We start from the raw sequence: 24663 nt of genomic DNA, 5'->3' as shown, positions 1-24663 counted from the left end.
CAATAAGGAGAAAAAACTACACTAAAGGCAGGGTGGGGGTGTCTGGGTGACTCAATCGGTTAAGCATCTGCCTTCAGCCCAGGTCATGATCCCAGGATCCTGGGATCGAGCTCCACATCAGGCTCCCTGCTCTACAGGGAGTCTGCTTCTCATTCTCTCCTCTGCCTCTCTTGCTCTCTCTCTCTCTTTTTCCCAAATAAATAAAATCTTTAAAAAAAAAAAAAAAGGCAGGGTTAAGTAGCCTAAAAATAATGAGGATTAAATAAAACTAAAATAAGTTAAAAGTCTGTCCTGGCTGTAGAGATCCTGCATAGCACCAAATTTATTAAGGAGCCTAACTTCACAAGAAAAAGTAAACAACATTAAGATGTTAACATCTCATATCAGTAACAACAAAAGCAAGCTCCCTCTTTGCCTCCTTCCTGGCTTGCTGACCTCTCTGAACTATGTAAGTATTCCAATGCATCCTACGACTGCTTCCTATGAATGATCCTATTATTGCTTCCTCTAATTCTCCTCTCCCCATTAATGAGTTTCTAAAACAAACAAACTGTTCACTTTAGAAAATCCTAAGCACAGCATGCAGCAAAGGCCCAACTGTGGCTAAAGAGTATCTATCTGCATGTATCAGATACTATCAAATTCTCCCTTTGCCTCTCTCTCCATCCTCACCTGAAACCCACATTGAGTTAGTCTCCACCTCTTCCCATTACCCATACCCAAACACACCTGTCTACCAGAACTAGATCCTTGTACCAGGTCCAAATCCTCATTACCAGGATCCCACTTGATAGTATATTAATAAATAATTCACAAAAGCCATTCCCAGCTCCCAAACATTATACTATAGCATGCAACATCACCACCTACTTTTCTTCTGTTGAGAAACTAAACCCATTCAAAATGAATTACTTCATCTACCATGTTCTTTAATCACTGAAACATGTTTTTTCCCCCTTTTGAATCAGTTCAATGTGCTGGATTTCAAAAGGGATAAATAAAGAACAGAAATACATGTTAAGGCTAAATGCTAACATTCATTAGCTAACATGTCTAGACTTATTATATGTATTTTTTGTTAAATTAGCAAGCACACAACAGTTATCTGCAAGATCCTATGATTAAATCATGTTTTAGTAACTGATGAGCATGGAAGATAAAGCAGTTCAAGTGGTCTAATTTAAATGTAGTCAGAGTTTTAGCAAAAAAATAAAAAAGTGGCTTTCTAAGTAACTCTGTAAACCCCAAATAGAGAAACAGCACAGAAACTGATCCCAAAAAAGACAAATGACAAAATAAGCAGACAAAGCCTTTAAAATAACTATCATAATTATGACTGAGGATTTAAAAACATCTAACAAAACAAGGAGAAAAAAAATGAAAGACAAAGGACCAAAAGAAATTCTAGACCTAAAAAATGCAAGATGTGAAATCAAATGCTCCCTCCTGTAACAGCAGATTCTAAATTGCAGAAGAAAAGAAGAATGTTAAAGAAGTTCCTTGGGACAAAGGAAAATGATACTGGAGGAAAACTGAAGACCAACAGAAGTTATAAATATGAGGGCAAGAATTTTTCCTTGCTTTTTCATTTCTTTAAAACATAACAAATTTTTTAAAGTGAAAAATTAGTATTTTGTAGAATTTGTAATGTGTATAAGCAAAATGAATGACAACAAAAGCATAAAGTCTGCAGGAAAAGAAAAAGAAGATCCTCACAGTATACATGAAGTGGTATATTATTAAAACATAGACCTGTTAAAGACTTAAGTCATAAACCTCAAGCACTAAAATAATAAAACAAATTATAAAATTTGTATACAGTTGTCTACAATTACACAGTTAATATACCAGTAGTGGGAATAAAATATAGTATTAAAAAATATTCAATTCAAAGGAAGGCAGGAAAAGGGGGAAAAGACACAAAAACAAAGGGACAAAGGGAAAACAAACAGCAAGAAAGAAGGAATACTTATATCCAAACATGCACAAAATTACATTAAGTATAAATGGTCAAAGACAAGGATCACCAGCTTTTTCTATAAAGAGCCATATTAATAAGTATTTCAGGCTTTGTGGGCCAAGAAAAATTTGGATATTATACAGGTATTATATAAAAAGAGAAAAATGGCCTTCCATAATTTTTTTAAGAAATTCCAAAACTTAAAATGGACACTTTCAATTTGAATTTCATATAACTTTCATGTGTCACAAAATATTATTCTCTTTTGACTTGTTTTTAGCCCTTTAAAGATGTAAAAGCAATTCTTACCTTGCAAGTCATACTGAAAACAAGTAATGGGTAGCGTTTGGCCTATGGGAAGTAATTTGCTGAGCCCCGATCAATTAAAAGCTCATCAGACTGGATAAAAAAAGAAAAACTCAACTATAGGCTATCTACAATTTATCCACAATTTAAGGACACAAGTAGACTAAAAATAAATTAAAAAAAAAATAGTAGACATAACATGCAAACATTAATTATAAGAAAACTAGAGTAGTTATATTAATATCAAATATTAGACTGCAAAACAAGGAATAGTTAACAGGGGGAAAAGTAACATTTCACAAAGATAAAGGTTCAATTCATCAGAAAAACATAGTAATTTTAAGTGGTTATGCCCCCTAACACCAGAGCTTCAAAATACCTAAAGCAAAAACTGACAGAACCAGTCAAGTTGAAGTACTAAGTCTGCTACAGCTTATCTCTCTTAACTAAAAACACTGAACAGAATATAAAAAGTACATAAAAATTCTTTTTAAAAAAGTAAACAATAATTAAGATTAAAGAGAGGAGTCAAAACCTGAAGAACTACCAGTATAGTGTTGAGTTTCCTTCTTACCCCCATCCCCACCCTCTTTTATCTCCCAGATTGGTATGACCTAAGGGCAGTCCCAGTGCAGAACTGTGCAACGAACAAAACTATAAAAGAAATTATAAAACAAAAAAAGGAGTGTCTGCAAACCAGAGTGTCTGAGGAATTACAACTCGTTTCTGATACTGTTTCCTCTCTCTCTTTTCTCTCTCCCAGTTCTTCCACAAGGCCAGCCCCAGTTACAGACCTATACTGCAATGTGCAAAAGGTTGGTGGGGGGAGACAGACATCTAAAATTTAGAGGAAAAAAAACCTGTCGGGAAATCTAAACACCAGAGCAAATGGGTTCACTCCTTTGATTCAAAAATGGAGAAGGAAACCTCCATTATTTTTTTTCTCTTTTCTCTTACCACTTTGTCCTAGAGTAGACTCCAGGCATGCAAGACTGCTAGACAGCACAACAAAACAAAAACTCTAAGTGAGAAATCTTTCTACAGAAGAAGGAAAATGGGTCCCAGGAACCCAGAGAGTGTGGGAGAAATCCCAAAGAGAGTTGAGAAGAAGGAAATCCCTAATTCTGTATGTGAACTAATACAAGTTCGGGCTCACCATGTGTGTAACAAACCAAAGAAGCACAGCAAAGATTTTGGGAACTGAAGTGACTTTGGAACCAGAAAGGAAAATAAAACTTGAAGTCTGGACATTACCAGGTAGACTGCCCCCTAAAATAAAGTACAATCAATGTTCTTCAGAGGATCTTATAGAAAAAGAATCTCAAAACATAAGATTCAAAAAGTCTGGAAAATAATCCAATTAACAAACAAGCAAACAAAGAGTAAAAGGTAACCAACTCCCAAGGGAAAGAAGAATCAACATAAACCAATCTGAAGAGTACACAGTTGTGGAAATTATCAAGGACTTTAAAACTGCCTTTATAACCATGCTCCATGATATAAAGGTGAATACACCTGAAATGCATGAAAATATTGAAACCCTTGGCAAGGAAACAGAAAATGTAAGAAGAACCAAAGTTAATTTAAAAACAGAAAAATGGAATATCTAAAATTTAAAATTCAGGAGAGGGACTCAAAAGAAGGAAGAATAAAGAGTCAGTGAACTTGACCATAGGTCAACAAAATTACCTAAACTGAAAAACAGAAAAAATTGCAACAAGTAATGAAGAGAGCCTCAGAAAGGTGGAATAATAGGAAAATACCTAACATTTTTGTTGTCTGAGTCCCAGGAAGAGAAGAGAAAGTGAGTAAAGCAGAATATATATATATATATATATATATATATTTATAAGACATAATGGCTAGAAACTTCCCTTATGTGGTGAAAGACACAAATTTATAGATTCAAGAATCTCGGTGAACTCCGATAAAAAAAAAAAAAAAAAACATATAATCAAGCTGCTGAAAAGATAATAAAGAGTATACAGGAAAAACCAGCATGTTATAAACAGGGGGAAAATGAATGTTCATTTTCTCAACAGAAACTATGAAAACAAAAAGATAGCAGAATAACCTATTTATAGTGCTCAAAGAAAAGAACTATCTAAACGCTTTTCAAAAGGACACTGCTCCACAGAAATCTCCAGGAGCTACCAAAGTGCTTCAATAGAGATGAAGAGCCTACACCCTGCCGCACATGCATTTTAAGCAGATATGTATTGCAATTACTGGGCTTGGACCTAAAAGTTTATGTGATTTTATTTTCAGATTCAACATTTCCAATACTATTGAGGATGAGGATGATGACAATGAGGAGGAGAAAGATGGCATTTCATTTGGTACTTACTTTGTGCCAGGCATTTTACAAAATACCTAAAAATGAATGATCTTATTTCATCCTCTTTCACCTCTATACAGCTTATTCTATTTTATCTTTATTTTACAAATGAAGAAACTAAGTATTAGAGAAGTTAAAGAACCTGGCCAAGGTCATAGATGTGTAGACAGAGCTTGGGTTCAAATCCAGCTCTGATCTTCAGATATGAGGTCTTAACCTCTACAAAAGGTCTACAATAGGATGAATTAAAAGAACAGTATAGTTCTCATTCTGTATTTAGTTACACAGAGTATCAGCTCTTCAAGGGAAGGAACTGTTCTATCCTCTTTTTATTCACAGCACTTATTAACAGTGTCTAAAAGACTAGACAATATATATCAATTTAATTAACCACTAAATAGATGAAAAATTTTAAGGCTAATCATCCTTCCAGCTGCCTATCATGGGAAACACACATCATCCTGGGCACCACCTTATACCCTATCCCACCCACAACTGAATATATTGTAACTGCAGCCTTCATGTAGACAAAACTCATTGGTAACTATCCAATTACAACTAGTGGAGATCCTGAGTTAAGCCGCCAAATAGCAAAATATTTCTACCAATGGAATAGTTCTAGACCTTGTAAAGTCACACACCAATGTAAGGAATTCATTCCTACCTAAATATAAATTCAGTCTCCTACTTTTTAACTCCATCATCCTTTCCTCAGCAGAAAGAGTGACAAAGAGTATACAAAAGAAGACTCATCTTTGTATGCAAACAGTATTCAAGTATATTTTAATAAACTAGCAAAGATTCCCCATCAGAGCTGCAACCACGTAGTCAGGATATACAATCAAATGACAAAAATGAACAAGTTATCATCATGTTTAAACAAAAGCTTTCATCTGTCTAGTTTTACAACGAAAAACAACATACCTTAAATATTCACTCTAGCCCATTTAAACCTAGATGATCTCCAGACAGTTCCTTGCCACTGAAGTTATGCGTCATTTTAAACCAACCACAATAATTCTGTTAAGCAAAACTAGAAAAAGGCAGCTGAAATGTCTTGCCTTAGTCTGTTAAGGCTGCTATAACAAAATACCACAGACTGGGTGGTTTCTGAACAGCAGACATTTATTTCTCGCAGTTCTGGATGCCAGAAAGGCCAAGATCGAGGCACCAGCAGATTCAGTGTCTGGCAGGAGCCAACTTTCTGGGTCACAGACAACATCTTTTCACTGTGTCCTTAGAGGTGGAAGGGAGAAGCTAGTTTTCTGAGGTCTCTTTTACAACGACACTAATCCCAATCACAAGCATTCCACCTTCATGACAATCACTCCCCAATATTATCACCTAATATTATCACCTAATAATATAGTATCACCTAATATAACAATATTAGGTAATATCACCTAATACTACTGCCTAATACTATCACCTTGAGAGTTAGGATTTCAACACGAATTCTGAGAAGGACAAGAACATTCCAATATTATACTATTGAAAATAAAAACTAAAAATATATAACTAGAAAAAAATACTAAAAACTTACTTGTAAAGCAAAGGAAATCTCTTCTTACCCAATATCTTCAGTGAAAAATACATTTTTTAAAGCTTTTTTTTTTTAAAAGATTTTATTTACTTATTTGACAGACAGAGATCACAAGTAGGCAGAGAGACAGGCAGAGAGAGAGGAAGGGAAGCAGGCTCCCTGCCAAGCAGAGAGCCAGACGTGGGGCTTGATCCCAGGACCCTGAGATCACGACCCGAGCCAAAGGCAGAGGCTTTAACCCACTGAGCCACCCAGGCACCCCGAAAAATACATTTTTAAAATATATTTAGTGTAATGAGTGTTGAGAACACAAGAAAGTATAATACATGGTCCCTATCAAATAAACTTAAAATCATAAGCCCACTGCAAAGATTAACTAATTCCAACAACCCATCAGAGCTCCATTAGAAGATAAAAGGTATTTCCTCCTTTCAATTCATCTATTAACCAAAATATAATTATATAAATGTGATACAGTATGATCTGGGTTTTTTGGAAGAGTTGAGATTTAGGAAATTCAAAAGATAAAGCAAAGCACAATGAGTAATATAATCTCTTATGTTCCCTTAAGAACAAAAATTAATACTATTTAAAGTTTGTTTCTAATTAAAATATATATTTTTTAAGTAAAATATATATACATACATGTTTAGCTTAAGTTCCCTTGAATTTAATTCTAGCTGTATGACTATATACTGATAATATACCTATATTATCTACCTATAATATATACCTATATACCTATAATATATTATTATATGATAATAAATACCTGTAAGTATTTATAGTGAGTCACCAAACTAGAGAGTTTTATTAAGGAACCCCAACACATTACAAATATCTTCTCCTAGTCTGTCAGTAAGCCATATTGATTACATAGAACGGTTGAGGATGTATCAGTGGGACAGGGTAAAGAAAAAAAAAACACATACACGCACTCACATAAAAACTTGAAGTTTTTGTTGCCTAACACTAATGGTCCATTTGGAAGAAACCCCACAAGTACAATTTTTTTAAATGTTAAAAATGTGTTGTCTATGGGGCGGCTGGGTGGCTCAGTGGGTTAAGCCTCTGTCTTAAGTTCAGGTCATGATCTCAGGGTCCTGGGACTGAGCCCCGCATCTGGTTCTCTGCTCAGCAGGGAGCCTGCTTCCCCCTCTCTATCTCTGCCTGCCTCTCTGCCTACTTGTGGTCGCTGTCTGTCAAATAAATAAATAAAATCTTTAAAAAAATGTGTTGTCTAATAATTTAATTAAAATGTAGATCAAAGCAAAAAAAAACCTCATTTATTATGGTACCATTCTCATTCAGAAGATTTAAGTGTTTATGTATTAAAATATAACTTTCAGGGCACCTGGGTAGCTCAGTCAGTTGAGCATCTGACTCTGATTTTGACTCAGGTCATGATCTCAGGGTTTTGGGACAGAAGCCCAAGGAAGGCAGTGCACTCAGCAGGGAGTCTGCTTGAGATTCTCTCTCCCCGACCCTCCCCCACTATGCCCCTATGCACACACACTCTCTCTAAATTAACAAATAAAATCTTCTAAATATATATTTATATACCATAAATCTTTTAAATATATATAAAACATCTAAGTATATATTATATATATATATAAAACTATCTTTTTTTAATGATGTGGCTTTTCCTATGCAATCACAAAAATAGTCTCTGATATTTTCTTCTTATAGGTTTATTTTTCACATTTAACTATTTGATTCACTAGGAATAAATTCTGTGTATAGTGTAAGTTAGAGCCATCAAAGCCACACTGTGTATGGCCAGTATCTATACTTACCCTATAGCAACATTCAGAAATGGATCATTGGCCCTAAGTCAAGTAGGATAATCTCATCTTGTCTGTCAGTGTGACTTATTTCAGGGTTTGAATCTAACCATCAGTTACGGGTGATTCCCCTGGCTACTAGAAAATCCTTCAATGGAGTGAAACTCACAACTTTGGTTCAATAGATAAAAGAAGAGAGCCTTCCTCTCTGCCACAGCCATAAATAAATTATCTGGCCCTACTTACCAGTTTCTGCTGCTAACTACTTTATGACCATAAAGGAAGCCAATTAGAGGAAAGGGGACATGAAGAAGATCAAAGCTGAATAGTTTATTAAAAAACAACAACAACAACAAAACACTATCAGAGCCCAGATCAAACAATATCCCTAGTGTTTAAACTATCTGAAGTAGGAGTTAGCTTTGGTTTGGTTAGGCTTTTCTTGCTCCCAAAACCATTTTGCATTATAAGCTGGCATTTCTATTGTAAATCCTACTCAATAATGGATGTATTTATTTTTTAACATGTTGACAGAATTGATAGGCTATTTTACTTATAATTTTCACAAATGACAATTTGAAATAACTATAGTCAAACTGAGTAAAAAGGAACATCACATGAAAGACAATGTCCATTACACTATTCCTAACACCCAAGAATTTATTCAATTGTTCAGTAAGTATTTATTGAGTGCCTACTATGCGCCAAGTACTAGGAATAAAATAAAGACCCAGACATAGACCCTGTTCTCAAATAACACTGACATGCATTTAACATGTAGGAAAAAAAACAAAACAAAACATAAGAACCAAAGTTAGGGGGCGCCTGGGTGGCTCAGTAGGTTGAGCCTCTGCCTTCGGCTCAGGTCATGATGCCGGGGTCCTGGGATCGAGCCCCGCATTGGGCTCTCTGCTCAGCGGGGGGCCTGCTTCTCCCTCTCTATCTGCCTGACTCTGCCTACTTCTGCCTACTTGTGATTTTTCTCTCTGTCAAATAAACCAATAAGAAATCTTTAAAAAAAAAAAAAGAACCAAAGTGGGAACTCTTGACCAGAACCAAAAACCTTGGTGGCTTGTGTCCCTGATCTTAGAAAACAAAACTAACAGGATTTTAAAATTTTCTTCTTAAAATTTTCATGTTCACTTTATCCCATTTATCTTAAGGTGTTTAAGAGTTCAATACAGTACCTGTATTTGATGGATCCAAAATTAACTGGAGAGATGGCTTATTTGTTTGGCTAGCTGAAATATCTCCAAATGAATGCTCTGAAATCTCAGTGGAACTTTGACAATCAACAAGAAGAGTGCTTTGCCCTTTCTCAGAATCTCTCAAAATCTCTTCCATGGCTTTTTCCAATTGTTCATCACCATTCGAAACTATCTATAAGCAAATCAAGACAATTCTGTTTCAATCATATTATAGTTCTGGGGCTTAATGAAAATATTTTATTTCTAGAAGAAATTAAAACAAGTTAAATTTTAAATTAAAATATGTTACTGAATACAAAGAATTTATACAGTTGTACCTAACTATATCTGATCTAAGATCTAATTTACAAAGATTTTTCTTTCCTTTTCTTTTTTTCCATACGAACACATTCTAAGTACCAGGTAACATTAAATTTATGTGTTTTAAAGATAAAAACAGGTAAGTTTAAATAAAGTATCTACTCTCTTATTTAAAAGGTCATATTTCTCGTTATCATACCATAAACATATCTATGATTTCTTTACAAAGTTTGCTTGCTTGCTGCCAAGAGGAGTATTGGTAATTTCCTCACATTTAAGTTGACTCATTCTTCTCTTAAAAGCAGGTGAGAGACAAGGCCTAATAAATGTCATAAACACATTAATATTAAAATATAGATATTTAAATTTAAATAGTCATTTAAATACAAATATACTTAAATTTAAATAAAACCACTGATTGTTTTAATATATTTATAAAGCTATATATCCTCAACATAGTATAAATGGGTATTTAATAATATAATTTTTATAAAATTTTATTAAATTGATATATATTTTTGAGTCCATAGTTAGTACTAAATAAAAGTTATAAACAACATGTAGCACTGCCAACTAGTTTCTCCATTCCTGTTTCTCGAAGGTGGTTATACAATTCTCATGCTTGTACACCTGGGTCTGATTCTTTTTCTTTGAGTTAGTAAAGACAACAAAAATGAAAAAGGATCATTTTTGTTTATATAAAAATTCAACTGCTAAAAATATAAGACATATGCTTAAAAAAATATTCAGACAAACCAACTGTTCAATCACATACTAGAATGTTACCAGCTGATTTAAAACACAAAAACCACAATACTGTTTCTGAAGTAAAAATAAAACATAACTTTTATATAATTAACTTCAAAAACTCAGCAATAAGAAACACAAAAATACCCAGATAATGGTTAACTCTTACGTAAATTTAAGTCTAATTCCCCAATTATCCTTTTTTATTTTCCTTTCTATTCCTTCTTTCTAAAATTCTGAATTAAAACATAACTAAAAGCAAAAAACTTCAAAAACACACAAACCAAATATTAGCCTCTGCATAAATCAAATACTGATGGTATTCAAGGTCAGCATTTGAGAAAAACCTTTGTATTTTACACATCTCTTAAGATCAGTCTCACCTCATTAAGAAAAAAGCAGTGATTTAAAATAATATCATTTCTAGAGAAAGAAAGAAAGAGAAATACCTTCAGTTCAGGTTTCTCATCCTCTTTTGTAGAAGTATCATCTGCATGCTGAGGAACCAAAACAAATTCTTCACTGTTCAGCGTGGCCACAGAATCCGACGACCCACTAACCTTCTGCAATGCAGCTCTGACCTCCATTTCAATTCTACAAACTTCTCTTTCCACATCCACCTGATCAAAACTACAGGGATAAAAAAAAAAAAAACTATTAATGAAATCATGAACTAATAAGTCCCTGATCAATACTCAGCCTTTAAAAATGGTTCATGTGAAGAATTCTGCTGGCTAGATAATCATCTCAAAACTAGAGAGGCTACCTTCTTGGACTAGGCCACATAATGGAAATGTACTCTCTTCACCCTGAGTTTCTTGACTAAAAGAACCATATTGTTCCCTGAAAAAAAACAAAAACCCTCCCACATCACAACTAAACAGATTTTTTTTTTTAAAGATTTTATTTATTTATTTGACAGACAGAGACCACAAGTATGCAGAGAGGCAGGCAGAGAGAGAGAGGAGGAAGCAGGCTCACTGCTGATCAGAGAGCCCGATGCGGGGCTCGATTCCAGGACCCTGAGATCACGACCTGAGCCGAAGGCAGAGGCTTAACCCACTGAGCCACCCAGGCGCCCCCACAACTAAACAGATTTACTACTGTTTGACTCTGTTTCTCCTAGAAATATTACTTTTGTTTTTAATAAAGACAAGAAATAATAAGTATGACACTAGAAACCAAATTCACACACAAATATTCACTGAAATTACTTTGTAATTAAATCTAAATGTTTCCAAAAACTTATCTCCTTAAGACCAAGTATTGTACCTTAAAATACCTTGTGTCACTGAAGTCGACTAATTACTAAAGAATTCAACACCCTAAGCCATGTATCTTTTCTTTTCCAGACACATTGTCACTTATCAGCACAAGAAGGGGAGAAAACGCTAAGACTCTCATGTCACATTCATGTGGCAAACAGTATTTTAGTCATTCTGTTTTCTGGATCAATCTGCTACCACAGAAACTCATGTCTATCACTTCCAGAAGTTCAAATATTCACACAACTAATTTTAATTGAATGTGTGTACTACATAACAGACGTAGTACTCAGCACCGGGGCTATATGAGTAAGTAAGGCAGACAAGGTGCCTGCACTGCTGGCTGGAGCTCATATCTAGTAAGAAAACAAGCAAGTAAGCAAATAAGGCAATTCTAAATCACTCTAAAGGCTCTGGAGAAGATACAACAGGTTATTGTGACAAAGAACAGCTATAAAAAGTATACGGACAAGTTTAAGTAAGGCGGTAGGAAAGGACTTGGGGAAATATTTGAGCTGAAATGTAAAAGACAAGAACCGTATGTTAAACAACTTGCTCAGTGACCAAAAGGGAAATATGATAGAGGGGTAAGACAAGTGAACTGGGGCTAAATAACACATGACTCTAAGTCTGCTAACCCACGCCTTAAAATTACCCACAGAATTGTTCTTGTTCTCATTCCAATTAGGTTACTGTGTTCTTTGCCTCATATAAATAGGGCTGCATTACCTCATTTTGCCTTTAGGTGACACTAACACCATTACTCTTAGCCAAAAGAAAGCTTTACTCTCAGCTTCAAATTATACTTTAAAAAATTAATTACTTCCATCTTCATCAAAACTCACAATTTCCAATAATATCAAAACAAAGAATAATTATTTATTCTAGGATAGCATAACTAGCTAGCCATCATTGTTAGCCATGTGAATATCCTTCCTTTTAAATTTTAAATCCTTCAAGTCCTCTAAAGGTTTTTTTTATTTTGCAGGTAATGTTTCTGAAAATGCAGTATGTAATAGAGTCCATGTCTCTACCCTTCCAAGCGGTCTCATGAACCCTTGATTGCCAAGATGCTACAAAGTCCAGGTGTTCCTTCTGTGGCCAATCCTTCAAGCCCAAGCGGACACCCCTAGACTTAACATCTAAATGTTGGAAATTCCCCAAGTCCTGAGCCTTCTCCTGATTCCTTGCCACACACCCCCTCTAAGTAGTATCTCTCACTGCCATATATTTAAATACCATCTATTTTCTAGCAATCTCCAAATTTCTATTCCAACCCAAATGTCCTCTAAATTCCTTATCTGGAATCCAACTTTCCACTTTATATTTCCATTAGGAATTCTTATCAGTATCTTAAATGTGACCCAAATGGAATTCTTAACACCTCCTCTAAACTTGTTCCTCATTCAATTTCCCTTTCCAGTAAATAATACCACTTTCTAACAAAATGCTCAAATAAGAAATCTGGGTATCATTCTATCAGCTCTACTTCTTCATTCCTCACATCAGCAAGTCATGTTAGCCCCACAACCAAAATAAATCCCATATCTATCCCATTTCTTCATGGCCATTTTTACCAAACTAATCCAGGCAATGTTCTCATCTACTAAAAAAGTCTCCTAACCCATCTACTACCTCTAGTCCTCTCCTCCCCTAACCTACTCTTCTCAGAGATGCCAAAGAAATCTCATGGAAAATAAGTTATATTACATTAAAACTCCATTCTAAAATCTCTTCACTAAAATTCTAATAAAATCCAAACTACTTGCCAGGACTTACAAAGCCCAACACATCTCTGCCCCTGTCACTTTACCATTACAGCTCTTTAATTACAGAAAGTTGTTCCCCACTTTACGGTCTTAGCACTTGCCTCCTACTTTCATATGGCTGAATCTAACAGGTATCAGCTTTCATTCATCCATCCAACTCATATTTATGAGTCTCTACTATGTGCTAGAAACTACAATGGGAACTGGAGACTAAATGATAAATGAAACCAGTGCAGTCCCAATTTTCCTAGAGCTAACATTCTTAGAGAAGAGAGAAATAACACAGAAAAACAAAACATAAATCAGGATCCCATACTGGAATATATACTATAAAAGGTAATAAGAAGGTAGAAGGCAATATGGACTCAGCTGACATTTGGGCTTAATGAGTAAGCCATAGAAAAAACGGGGGTTGAGGGGGTGGCCTTCAAGTACAAGAAACAGCAAATACAAAAAGCCCCGGTATGAGAAAAGGCTTATGGGAAAGGAGGCCTTGATAGCTAGGTCAAAGAGAACATGGGTGAGAGCAGTAAAAGATGAGAAATGTTAAGAAAGGCAGGGAAGCCTGAGGCCACCCCTGATGCTAAAGCTATCTAAATAAACCCCCACCCTAATTCCAACTCTTTTGTTTATCTGGGAATATCAAGTGCCTAATATAGTAGACCTAGTACATTCACTGAATGTGTTAAACAAGTTGTTGTTAAAAGCACCAATCAGGCTAAAGTTTTCACAAATAACAAATGTAGAACCAGGATTCAAACCAGTATTCTGAATTCAAAGTACATGCTCTGAGCCACTACATATACCATCTCTTGAAGTTTCCTCACCTATTCCTAGACACTCAGGGCTGGTATCTGTAACTATGCACACAGAACTTTCTCCATGTCTCTCCTCCCTCCACCAAAAGTTATGTCTTCCCCACAAGACATTTTTCTTAGATAAGTGATAAACAGTTAACCTGGCCCTTAACTCTAAATCACCATGTTAATGAATACTAATAGTTGCTCAATTCAAATAAGATGTCCATTTTTAAGAGGTTTTATTTAGCCTAAGAGAATGTTAGATATTCTGCCAGGCTAACAAAAAGCTATCAGTTTACCAAACTGTGACCTCTTCAAAACACAGCCAGAATTTCTCCTTCTACTCAGAATTAAGACAGCTCTCATTACTAGCATCAAACCATGCCTCTAAGGCCTTAGGGATACTTTTAGAAGTTTGCCTAATACTACCTTATTGGGTTGAACATTTCTTTTAACTTCAATGCAAATGCTTACTAAATTTGCATACAAACATAAAATCTGAGAATACAAAGCCAACACTTTAAAATATTTCAACAGGCAGGTAATAATTTTTTTTTAAGATTTTATTTGTCAGAAAGAGTGCACGTGCACACGCACAAGCAAGAGGAACAGCAAGCAGACGGAGAAGCACACTCCCCACCAAGCAAGGAACCTGATTCGGGACTTTATCCCAGGACCCTGGGATCATGACCTGAGCCAACAACAGATATTTAACCTACTGAACCACCCAGGCATCCCGAAGTAATATTTAAATGGGGAAAGAACAGTCTTTAACAAATCATGCTGGGTAATCAGATATTTACATGCAAAAGAATGGAATTGAACCCTTACCTCACACCACACACAAAACTTAATTCAAAATGGACCACAGACCTAAATGTAAGAGCTAAAACTATAAAACTCTTAGAAGAAAACAGGTGTAAACTTTCATGCCCTTGGGTTAAGCAGTGATTTCTGAAATGACACCAAAAGCACAATGGCCAAAGAACAAAATAGGTAAACTGAACTATATTGAAATTTAAAATGTTTATGGCAAAAATGGTATCATGAAGGAAGTAAAACAGAACTACAGGATGAGAAAATACTTAACAAATCATATATCCGAAAAGGGTCTTGTACCCAGATAGTATAAGTAACTCTCACAACTCAATAATAAAAAGACAAATAATCCCAACTTTTAGTTTCAGCTAAAAAGCTTGGAAGTTATCACTCCCTTCCTTACAACAAGAAAAGTTTGAACAAACTATCAGTAGCTTTGATCCATCAGAAAACTGAGTTCATAAGACAGACTGCCATCCCAAAATCTGGAGAGACAGACAATCCAGAGAAAGATAGCAAGTCAGATCTCTTTACCTGAAGCAGAAACTGCTGGAGCCATAAACTGGTAGGACACTTAAATGGTAATTTTGACAAACTGCTAGAAGCTAAGTGAGGAATTTGGGTGTAGGATGGGAGAGTGGGTTAAAGAAGGGTAACTTGAAATGTTGTGTATATTAAATTGAGCTTAGTAATAACAAATTTCTAACATTCAAAAAGGAGAGAAACAGCTGTACTGATTTTTAAAAAAGCAGACTTCAGAACTAGGAACATTACTGCAGATAAAGAGGAGCTTTATATAATGATAAAGGGATCAATTCTCCAAGAGGATATAACAATCCCAAACAAGTAACCACTTAACAGCGTCAATATCTGTAAGGCAAAAACTGATAAAACTGAAAGGAGAAGGGTGCCTGGCTGGTTCAGTTGGTACAGCATGTGACTCCTCATCTTGGGGTTGTGAGTTCAAGCCCCATGTTGGCTGTAGAGATTACTTAAAAGTAAAAAAACAACAATAATAAATTTTTTTTAAAAGGGATTACTTTAAAAATATATTTTTTTAAAAAAGGAGAAAAAGACAATGCCATATTATGGTTGGAGACTTCAACATCCCTCTGTGAGAGGGATCTTGACCTGTGATAGATCAAGCAGGCAGAATATTAGTGAAGATATAAATACCTGCAAAGCACCACCAGCCAATATCATCCAACTGACATTTATAGAACATTCCATCTAACAACAGGAGAATACATTTTCTTCTTAAGCTCACAGGGAACATTCACCAAAGAAGACCATATTCTGGGCCATAAAACATAACTTGACAAGTGTGAAAAAATAAAAATCATATAAATATGTTCTCAACCACAATGCAATTAAACTAGAAATCAATGACAGAAGGAAATTTTGGAAATTAAACAATACACTTCTAAATGAACATTAATCAAAGAAGATGACCCAAGAGAAATTTAAAAACATTTTGAACTAAATGAAAATACAACTTGCCAAAAATTGTGGGATGCAGTGAAAAGCAGTACTTAGAAACTTGTTGAACTGAATGCGTATACTAGAAAAGAAAAAAGTATCTAAATTATCTGTAAGCTTCATTAGGAACCTTAGGAAACCAGAAAAAGAGCAAATGATGAGAAATAATAAAAAATGTAACAAATCAATGAAATTGAACAGAAAAATACAGATAAATCAAAAAACAAACACCAAAAGATCAATAAAACTTATAAACTGCTAGCCAGCCTAAACAAGAAAAGAGAAGACACAAATTACTAATATAAAAAGGTGAAAGATGGGTCATAACTACCAATCCTCTGGACATTGAAAGGGTAATAGAGGAATACTAAAACAATTCTAGGCCCATAGATTTGGTGACTTAGATGATCTGGACCAAATTCCTTGGAGGATACAAAATTAAAAATTGCCAAAAAAAAAAAAAAAGTACCAAATTTCACACTAGGAAAATCAGATATCCTGAACAGCCCTATAATTTTCAAAAAACTTAACAATAATTAATAATCTTCCAAAAAAGAAAGCATCACACACAGATGGCTTCACCAGTGAATTTTCCAAACATTTAAAGAATAATATCAACTCTCTACAATCACATCCAGAAAATAAAAGAGGAAACACTTTGCAATTCATTCTATGAGGTCAGCATTACCTTAAGACCAAAACCAGATTACAAGAATAAAGACAAAATATTATAAAATTTTATTCAACAACATAAAAAAGGATTATACTCAAGGTATACAAGACTAACAACATTCAAAAATTAATCAATGCAATAAATGCAATAAATCATTATCAATAAGCTACAGAAAAATCCTAATCATGTCACTGGCACAGAAAGTGCACTTGACAAAACCCAGCACTTAGTCATAAAATAAAAATAAAAACTCTCAGCAAACTAGCAATTAATGGAACTTCCTCAACTTAACAGTATCTACAAAAGGGGTGCCTGGGTGGTTCAGTCAGTTAAGCATCCCACTCTTGAACTCAGCTTAGGTATCAATCTCAGAGTCATGAGTTCAAGTCCCACACTGGGCTAGTGTGGAGCCTACATTTAAAAACAAAAACAAACAAACAAACAAAAAAGAGTATCTACAAAAAAACCTATACTTAATTACAAGACTGGACACATTCCCCTTAAGACTCAGAACAACACGAGGATGCCCTCTCTCACCACTCTGATTCAAAGTCATAAGAAATAAGGGAGAGAAGAGAAAGAATGGTGAGATAAGGGACCTGTGTTTCATCTGGTCCCTTGAATTCAGCTATCTACCTATCAAATCATTCTGAACTCCTGTGAATTCAACCTGAGATCAAAGAAAAGAATTCCTGCAATTCTACAAATAAAAAAGCAACTACATAGCACCTGGGTAGCTCAGTGAGTTGGGCATCTGCCTTCAGCTCAGGTCATGATCCCAGGGTCCTGGGACAGAACCCCGCATCAGGCTCCCTGATTGGTGGGAAGTCTGCTTCTCCCCATCCCACTCCCACTGCATGTACTTGCTCTCTCTCTCTCTCTGTCAAATGACTAAATAAAATCTTTTTAAAAAGGCAATCAGTCTGCAAGGTAGGAGGTGTGGAGCAGAGCCTGGGTGGCTCGGTCAGTTAAGCCTCTGCCTTTGGCTCAGGTCATGATCCCAGTACCCTAGGATGGAGCCCCAAATCAGGCTCCCTGCTCAGCAGAGAGCCTGCTTCTCCCTCTGCCCCTCCCCCTACTTGTGCTTGTTCTAACTTAAATAAACAACATCTTTAAAAAAAAAAAAAAAAAGGTAGGAGGTGCAGAGACAGGAATCTAAGGGGATATATCTGGCAATAAACTTGGCGGGGGGGGGGGGAAGCCTCCATAAGCCAGCTACCAGAAAGTGTAACAGCAGCAGAGAGCAAAAACTGGAACTTTTAGAAGTCTGCTCCTGTGAGGGACATCCCTGCCTGGAAGGTGCTCAGGTGGTGAAGCAGGGGCAGAATTCTAGCTGGGACAGTGTGGTCTCAGGAGTCCCAGGATCACAGAAAGAACAGGGTGCCTGAGTCTAGCAGAGTTCTCCAGCATTGGAACAGGGGAAGCCACCTACAATTATTAAGCCCCAGAGAGGCCTCTCAGCTAGGTGTTGCCATAAACCAGGAACCCCCGCATGATCGCTCTCCAAGTCAAGCCACAATCACTGGGAGACCCTGCTCCTTCCCCCAGGGAGAGCAGCCAGGGTACACAATCAGGCAACCACTCCCCAAAGTGGGGACACAGTGAGACAACCACTCCCCCGCCAGGATTGGTACAGATATGCACTGAAGCAGTCTGCAGAGTTTGGCAGACACAAAAGGGACTGACTGCATTTCTCTGAGGATACACTGAAGAGCAGGAGCCCCAGTCATTCAGCTCCAAGGCTGGAGATCCAGATGCCGCCATTTAAATTTTTTTTTCATCCTCTGGAGCAGCAAGAAAAACCTTCAGGGAACAAAAGCCACATGCAGCAACCCAAAGCAGCTTACACTGAGTCAGCCCCCCTTCCCTGCAAAGAGTACTGCAACTCCACCCTGTCAAAAACACCTGAGAATCAGTAAATAGGCCCCTCCCCCAGAAGACCAGCATGAACATAAGTTGAGTAGGAAGTTTATGAATCACTCAGAACTGAAAAACTCCTGTGCTAGGGAAAAAAATCAATTGGATATGAGGGTTTTTTCTCATGAGTCCTTAGTCTTTCATCTTAATTTTTTTCACTTTTTTTTCCTTTTCAAATGGTTTCTCATTTTATCAATTGTTTTTAAGTCTTTAATTTTCATTTTTGCATTTACATTTTATAGATATATTTCTCACTTCTGGTCTCCTTTCACTGTATTCAACTTTATTTAGGCATATATATGCATATATATATATATATATATATATATATATATATATATATACACACACACATATATATATTCTTCTTTCTTTACAATTTGGGATTTAGTGTCTTCTAACAAACAGACCAAAATACACCCAGGATCAAATGATCACACTATTCTATCCACCTGTGAGATTATATTCTTTTTTCCCTTTCTTTTTTGGTTTCTGACAACTTCGGATTTGTCTAGTGTGTATTTCACCAGGGTCATGGTTGATATTTATGATTTTCTTCTCTCATTCATCTATTCTTCTCTAGATGAAATGACTAGAAGGAGAAACTCACAGCAAAAGAAGAACCAGAGGTAATAACAGTCTCTACCACACATCTAATCAATATGGATATAAGTAAAATATCAGAAACTAAATTAAGAATAACAATTATAAAGCCACTAGCTGGGCTTGAAGAAAGCATAAAAGACAGTAGAGAATCTCTTAGTACAGAAATAAAATCTAATCAGGCCAAAATTTAAAATTATTTAACTGAGATGCACTCTAAAATGAATGCTCTAACAGCTAGGATAGAGGCAGAAGAGACTGAGTGACACAGAAGACAAAATGACGAAAAGGAAGGAAGCTGAGGAAAAGAGAAAAACAACTAATGGACCCACGAGGAGAAGGAAGCTTTGAGAAAGTAGCAATACCATAAAGCCAAGCAATGTTAGAATTACTGGTGTCCCAGAGGAAGGAGAGAGAGGGACAGAAGTTATATTTGAGCAAATCATAGCCGAGAACTTCCCTAATTTGGGAAAGCAATCAGGCATTCAAGTCCAGGAGGTACAGAGAACCCCCTCAAATTCAACAAAAAACAGATAAACACCCCAACATGTAATAGTGAAGCTTTCAAATTTCAGAGATAAAGAGAAAATCCTGAAAGCAGGTCAAGACAAGGGGTCCTTAAATCTACAAGGATAGGAATATTAGAATGGCAGCAGACATATCCACAGAGACCCGGCAGGCCAGAAAGGCCTGGCATGATATATTCAGGGTTCTAAATGAGAAAAATGTACAGCCAAGAATACTTTATCCACCTAGGCTGTCATTCAGAATGGAAGAAGAGATAAAGAGCTTCTAGGACAAACAGAAACTGAAAGAATTTGTGATCACTAAGCCAGCCCTGCAAGAAATATTAAAGGGAATCCTATAAGTGAAGACAGAGCCCAAAAGTAACAGAGACCAGAAAGAAACAGAGACAATCTACAGAAATAGGTACTTTGCAGGTAATACAATGGCACTAAATTTATATCTTTCATTACTTATTCTGAATGTAAATGGGCTAAATGCCCCAATCAAAAGACATGGGGTATAAGATTGGATAAAAAAGCAGGACCCATCCATGTGCTATCTACAAGAGACTACTCAGTTTAGAACCAAAGGCAAGTCCAGATTGAAAGCGAGGAGATGGAGAACCACTTATCACACTAATGAGAATCAAAAGAAAGCTGTGGGGGGCGTGGGGGTTGGGTGCGCGCCTGGGTGGCTCAGTGGGTTAAGCCTTTGCCTTCGGTTCAGGTCGTGATCTCAGGGTCCTGGGATCGAGCCCCGCTTCAGGCTCTCTACTCAGCAGGGAGCCTGCTTCACCCTCCCTTTCTGTCTGCTTCTCTGCTTACTTGTGATCTCTCTGTCAAATAAATAAAGTCTTTAAAAAAAAAAAAAAGAAACAAACAAACAAACCAACCTGGGGTAGCAATCCCTATATCAGACAAATTATATTTTAAACCAAAGACTGTAGTAAGGGATGAAGAAGGGTACTGTATCATTCTTAAAGGGTCTATCCAACATTAAGATCTAACAATTATAAATATTTATGCTGCTAACTTGGGAGCACTCAATTATATATAAACCAATTAATAACAAAATTAAAGAAACACATTGATAATAATACAATAAAAATAGGGGACTTTAACACCCTACTCACAGCAATGGACAGATCATCTAAGCATAAGATCAACAAGGAAACAATGGTTTTGAGTGACACAGTGGACTAGATAGATTTCACGTATATATACAGGTCATTCCATCCCAAAGCAACAGAATACACATTCTTCTCAAATGCACATGGAACATTCTCCAGAACAGATCACATACTGGGTCACAAATCAGGTCTCAACAAATACCAAAAGACTGGGATGATTCCCTGCATATTTTCAGAACACAATGCTTTGAAACTAGAACTCAATCACAAGAGGAAATTTGGAAGGAACTCAAATACTCAGAGGCTAAAAAGCATCCTACTAAAGAATGAATGGGTCAACCAGGAAATTAAAGAATTTTTTTTTTAATTCATGGAAATGAATGAAAATGAAAACACAACTGTTCAAAACCTTTGGAATGCAGCAAAGGCAGTCCTAAGAGGGAAATACATAGCAAAACAAGCCTTTCTCAAAAAACTAGAAAAGTCTCAAATATACAAGCTAATCTTATACCTAAAGGAGCTGAAGAAAGAACAGCAAATAAGGCCTAAATCAAGCAGAAGAGAAATAATAAAGATTAGAGCAGAAATCAATGAAACAGAAACCAAAAGAACAGTAAAACAGATCAATGAAACTAGAAGCTGGTTCCTTGAAAGAAATAGTAAGATCGATTAAACCCCTAGACAGACTTATCCAAAAGAGAAAGGACCCAAATTAATAACATCATGAATAAAGAGGAGACATCATGAACACCACCAAGGAAATAAAAATAATTTTAAGAACATACTATGAGCAACCATATGTCAACAAATAAGGCAATCTGGAAGAAATGGATGCATTCCTAGAAACTTATAAACTACCAAAACTGAAACAGGTAGAAACAAAAAACCTGAACAGATCCATAACCAACAAGGAAACTGAAGCAGTCATCAAAAACCTCCCAAAAGAGCCCAGGGCCAGATGCCTTCCCAGGGGAATTCTACCAAACGTTTGAAGGAGAACTAATACCTACCTCGTCTTCTGAAGCTGTTTCAAAAAATTGAAATGGGGGCGCCTGGGTGGCTCAGTCAGTTAAGCATCTGCCTTTGGCTCAGGTCAAGATCCTGGAGTTCCCAGATGGAGCCCTGCATGAGGTTCCCTGTTCAGTGGGGAGTCTACTTCTCATTCTGCCCCTCATCCTGCTCATGCTCTCACATGTGCTCTCTCTCTCTAATAAATAAATAAAACCTTAAAAAAAAAAAAGAAAAAAAAAACTTCTATAATCTCACTCTATGAGACCAGCATTACCTTCATCCCCAAAGACCCCACCAAAAAGAACTACAGACCAATATCCTTGATGAACATGGATGCAAAAATTCTCACCAAGATACTAGCCAATAGGATCCAATAGTACTTTAAAAGGATTATTCACAACCAACTGGGATTTATTCCTAGACTGCAAGGGTGGTTCAATATCGGCCAATCAATCAACATGATACATCACACTGATAAAAGAAGGACAAGAACCATATGATTCTCTCAATTGATGCAGAGAATGCATTTGACAAAATACTGCATCCTTTCTTGAGAAAAAACTCTCCAGTGTAGGGACAGAAGGAACATACCTCTATATCATAAAAGCCATTTACAAAAACCCCTCAGCGAATATCATCCTCAGTGGTGAAAAACAGAGCTTCACCCCTAAGGTCAGGAACACAACAGGGATGCCCACTCTCACCACTGTTGTTCAACATAGTACAAGAAGTCCTAGCCTCAGCAATCAGACAACAGAAAGAAATAAAAGGCATCCAAACTGGCAGAGTCAAACTCTCAGTCTTCACAGATGACATGATACTTTATGTGGAAAAACCCAAAAGATCCCACTCCAAAATTGTTAGAATTCATACAGGAATTCAGCAACATGGCAGAATATGAAATCAGTTGTATTTCTTTTTTTTTTTTAATATTTTACTTATTTATTTGACAGAGAGAGGGAGAGAGATCACAAGTAGGCAGAGAGGCAGGCAGAGAGAGGGAGGGAAGCAGGCTCCCTGCTGAGCTGAGAGCCCAATGCTGGACTCGATCCCAGGACCCTGAGATCATGACCTGAGCCAAAGGCAGAGGCTTAATCCACTGAGCCACCCAGGTGTCTAATCAGTTGCATTTCTATACACTAACAATGAAACAGAAGAAAGAGAAATTAAGCAATTGATCCCATTTACGATTGCACCAAAAACCATACATAGGAATAACCTAACCAAAGAGATAAATGATGTATACTCCAGAAACAACAGAATACCTATGAAAGAAATTGAGGGAGACACAAAGAAATGGAAAAACATTCCATGCTCATGAACTGGTAGAATAAATATTGTTAAAATGTCTATGCTACCCAGAGCAATCTACACATCAGTGCAATCCCTATCAAAATAACATCAACATTTTTCACAGAGCTGAAACAATCCTAAAATTTGTATGGAACCAGAAAAGGCCCCAAATAGCCGGAGAAATGTTGAAAAGTGAAAATGTTGAAAAAGAAAAATCAAAGCTGATGGCATCACAAGCTCTATTACAAACCTGTAATCATCAAGACGTTTTGGTACAGGCACAAAAAAGGACAAATAGATCAAGGAACAGAATAGAGAACCCACAAATGGACCCTCAACTCTATGGTCAATTAATCCTAAACAAAGTAGGAAAGAATATCCAATGAAAAAAGGACAGTCTCTTTAGCAAATGATGTTTGGAAAACTGGACAGCCACAAGTAGAAGAATTAAATTGGACCATTTTCCTATACCATACAAAGATAAACTCAAAATGGATGAAAGATCTATATGTTAGACAGGAATCCAACAAAATCCTAGAAGAAAATACAGGTAGGAACCCCTTTGACCTTGGCCACAGCAACTTCTTGCTAGACACAGGCAAGAGATATGTTGGCTAATTCAATTAAAAAAATAAGAAATAAGAAATAAAAGCATACAAATTTAAGAGGAAGAATAAAACAGTCTTTATTCACAGATTACATCATCATCTATGTAGAAAAATCCCAAAGAATCTACCAAAAAAACCCCTTCTAGGGGAGCCTGGGTGATTTAGCTGGTTAAGAATCTGAATCATGATTTCAGCTCATGTCATCTCAGGGTCATGAGATCGAGGCCCAAGGTGGGCTCCCCACTTAGTGCAGAGTCTGCTTGAAATTCCCTCTGCCCCTACCCCACACACACAACCACACACTCTCTATGTCTACTCTAAAATAAAGAAATAGATCAGTAAGAAACCTACAAAACACAGATGAAAAAATTTTAAAAAGATCTAAGTAAATGGAGATACTCAATATTCGTGGATTAGAAGAACTCAATATTGTTAACATTATCAATTCTTCCCAACTTGCTGAGGCTGAATGACCAACTGAGCACTCAACTACAAGCTTAACTATGTGCACAAGGGCAGGGGAGCATGTCTCTTTTTATTTTACTCACCAACATATCTCTAACATAATGCCCAGAGATTAAACAGATACATGTTTAATAAA

General features: G+C 36.3%; 1 protein-coding gene across 6 annotated transcripts in view; it reads right to left on the bottom strand.

The window, feature by feature from the left end:
• Positions 1 to 24663, bottom strand: part of RABGAP1L (RAB GTPase activating protein 1 like) — a 736622-nt gene that overhangs the window by 654991 nt on the left and 56968 nt on the right. For all 6 annotated transcript variants that reach the window (XR_004380432.1, XM_032838759.1, XM_032838760.1 and 3 more), the window contains exons 2-3: positions 10639 to 10819; positions 9122 to 9314 (exon numbers count right to left, since the gene is read on the bottom strand). Coding sequence is in view for 5 of the 6 variants with exons in the window: in XM_032838759.1 (XP_032694650.1) it covers positions 9122 to 9314; positions 10639 to 10776 (331 nt within the window). In the remaining variant the exon portion in view is untranslated. The remainder of the gene's footprint in view (positions 1 to 9121; positions 9315 to 10638; positions 10820 to 24663) is intronic.

The sequence above is a fragment of the Lontra canadensis genome, unplaced genomic scaffold (assembly GCF_010015895.1).
Source record: "Lontra canadensis isolate GAN:19392208 unplaced genomic scaffold, GSC_riverotter_1.0 scaffold106, whole genome shotgun sequence".
Lineage (NCBI taxonomy): Eukaryota > Metazoa > Chordata > Mammalia > Carnivora > Mustelidae > Lontra > Lontra canadensis.
Note: the sequence above shows the minus strand (reverse complement) of the source record. Positions and strands in the feature narration are given on the sequence as shown.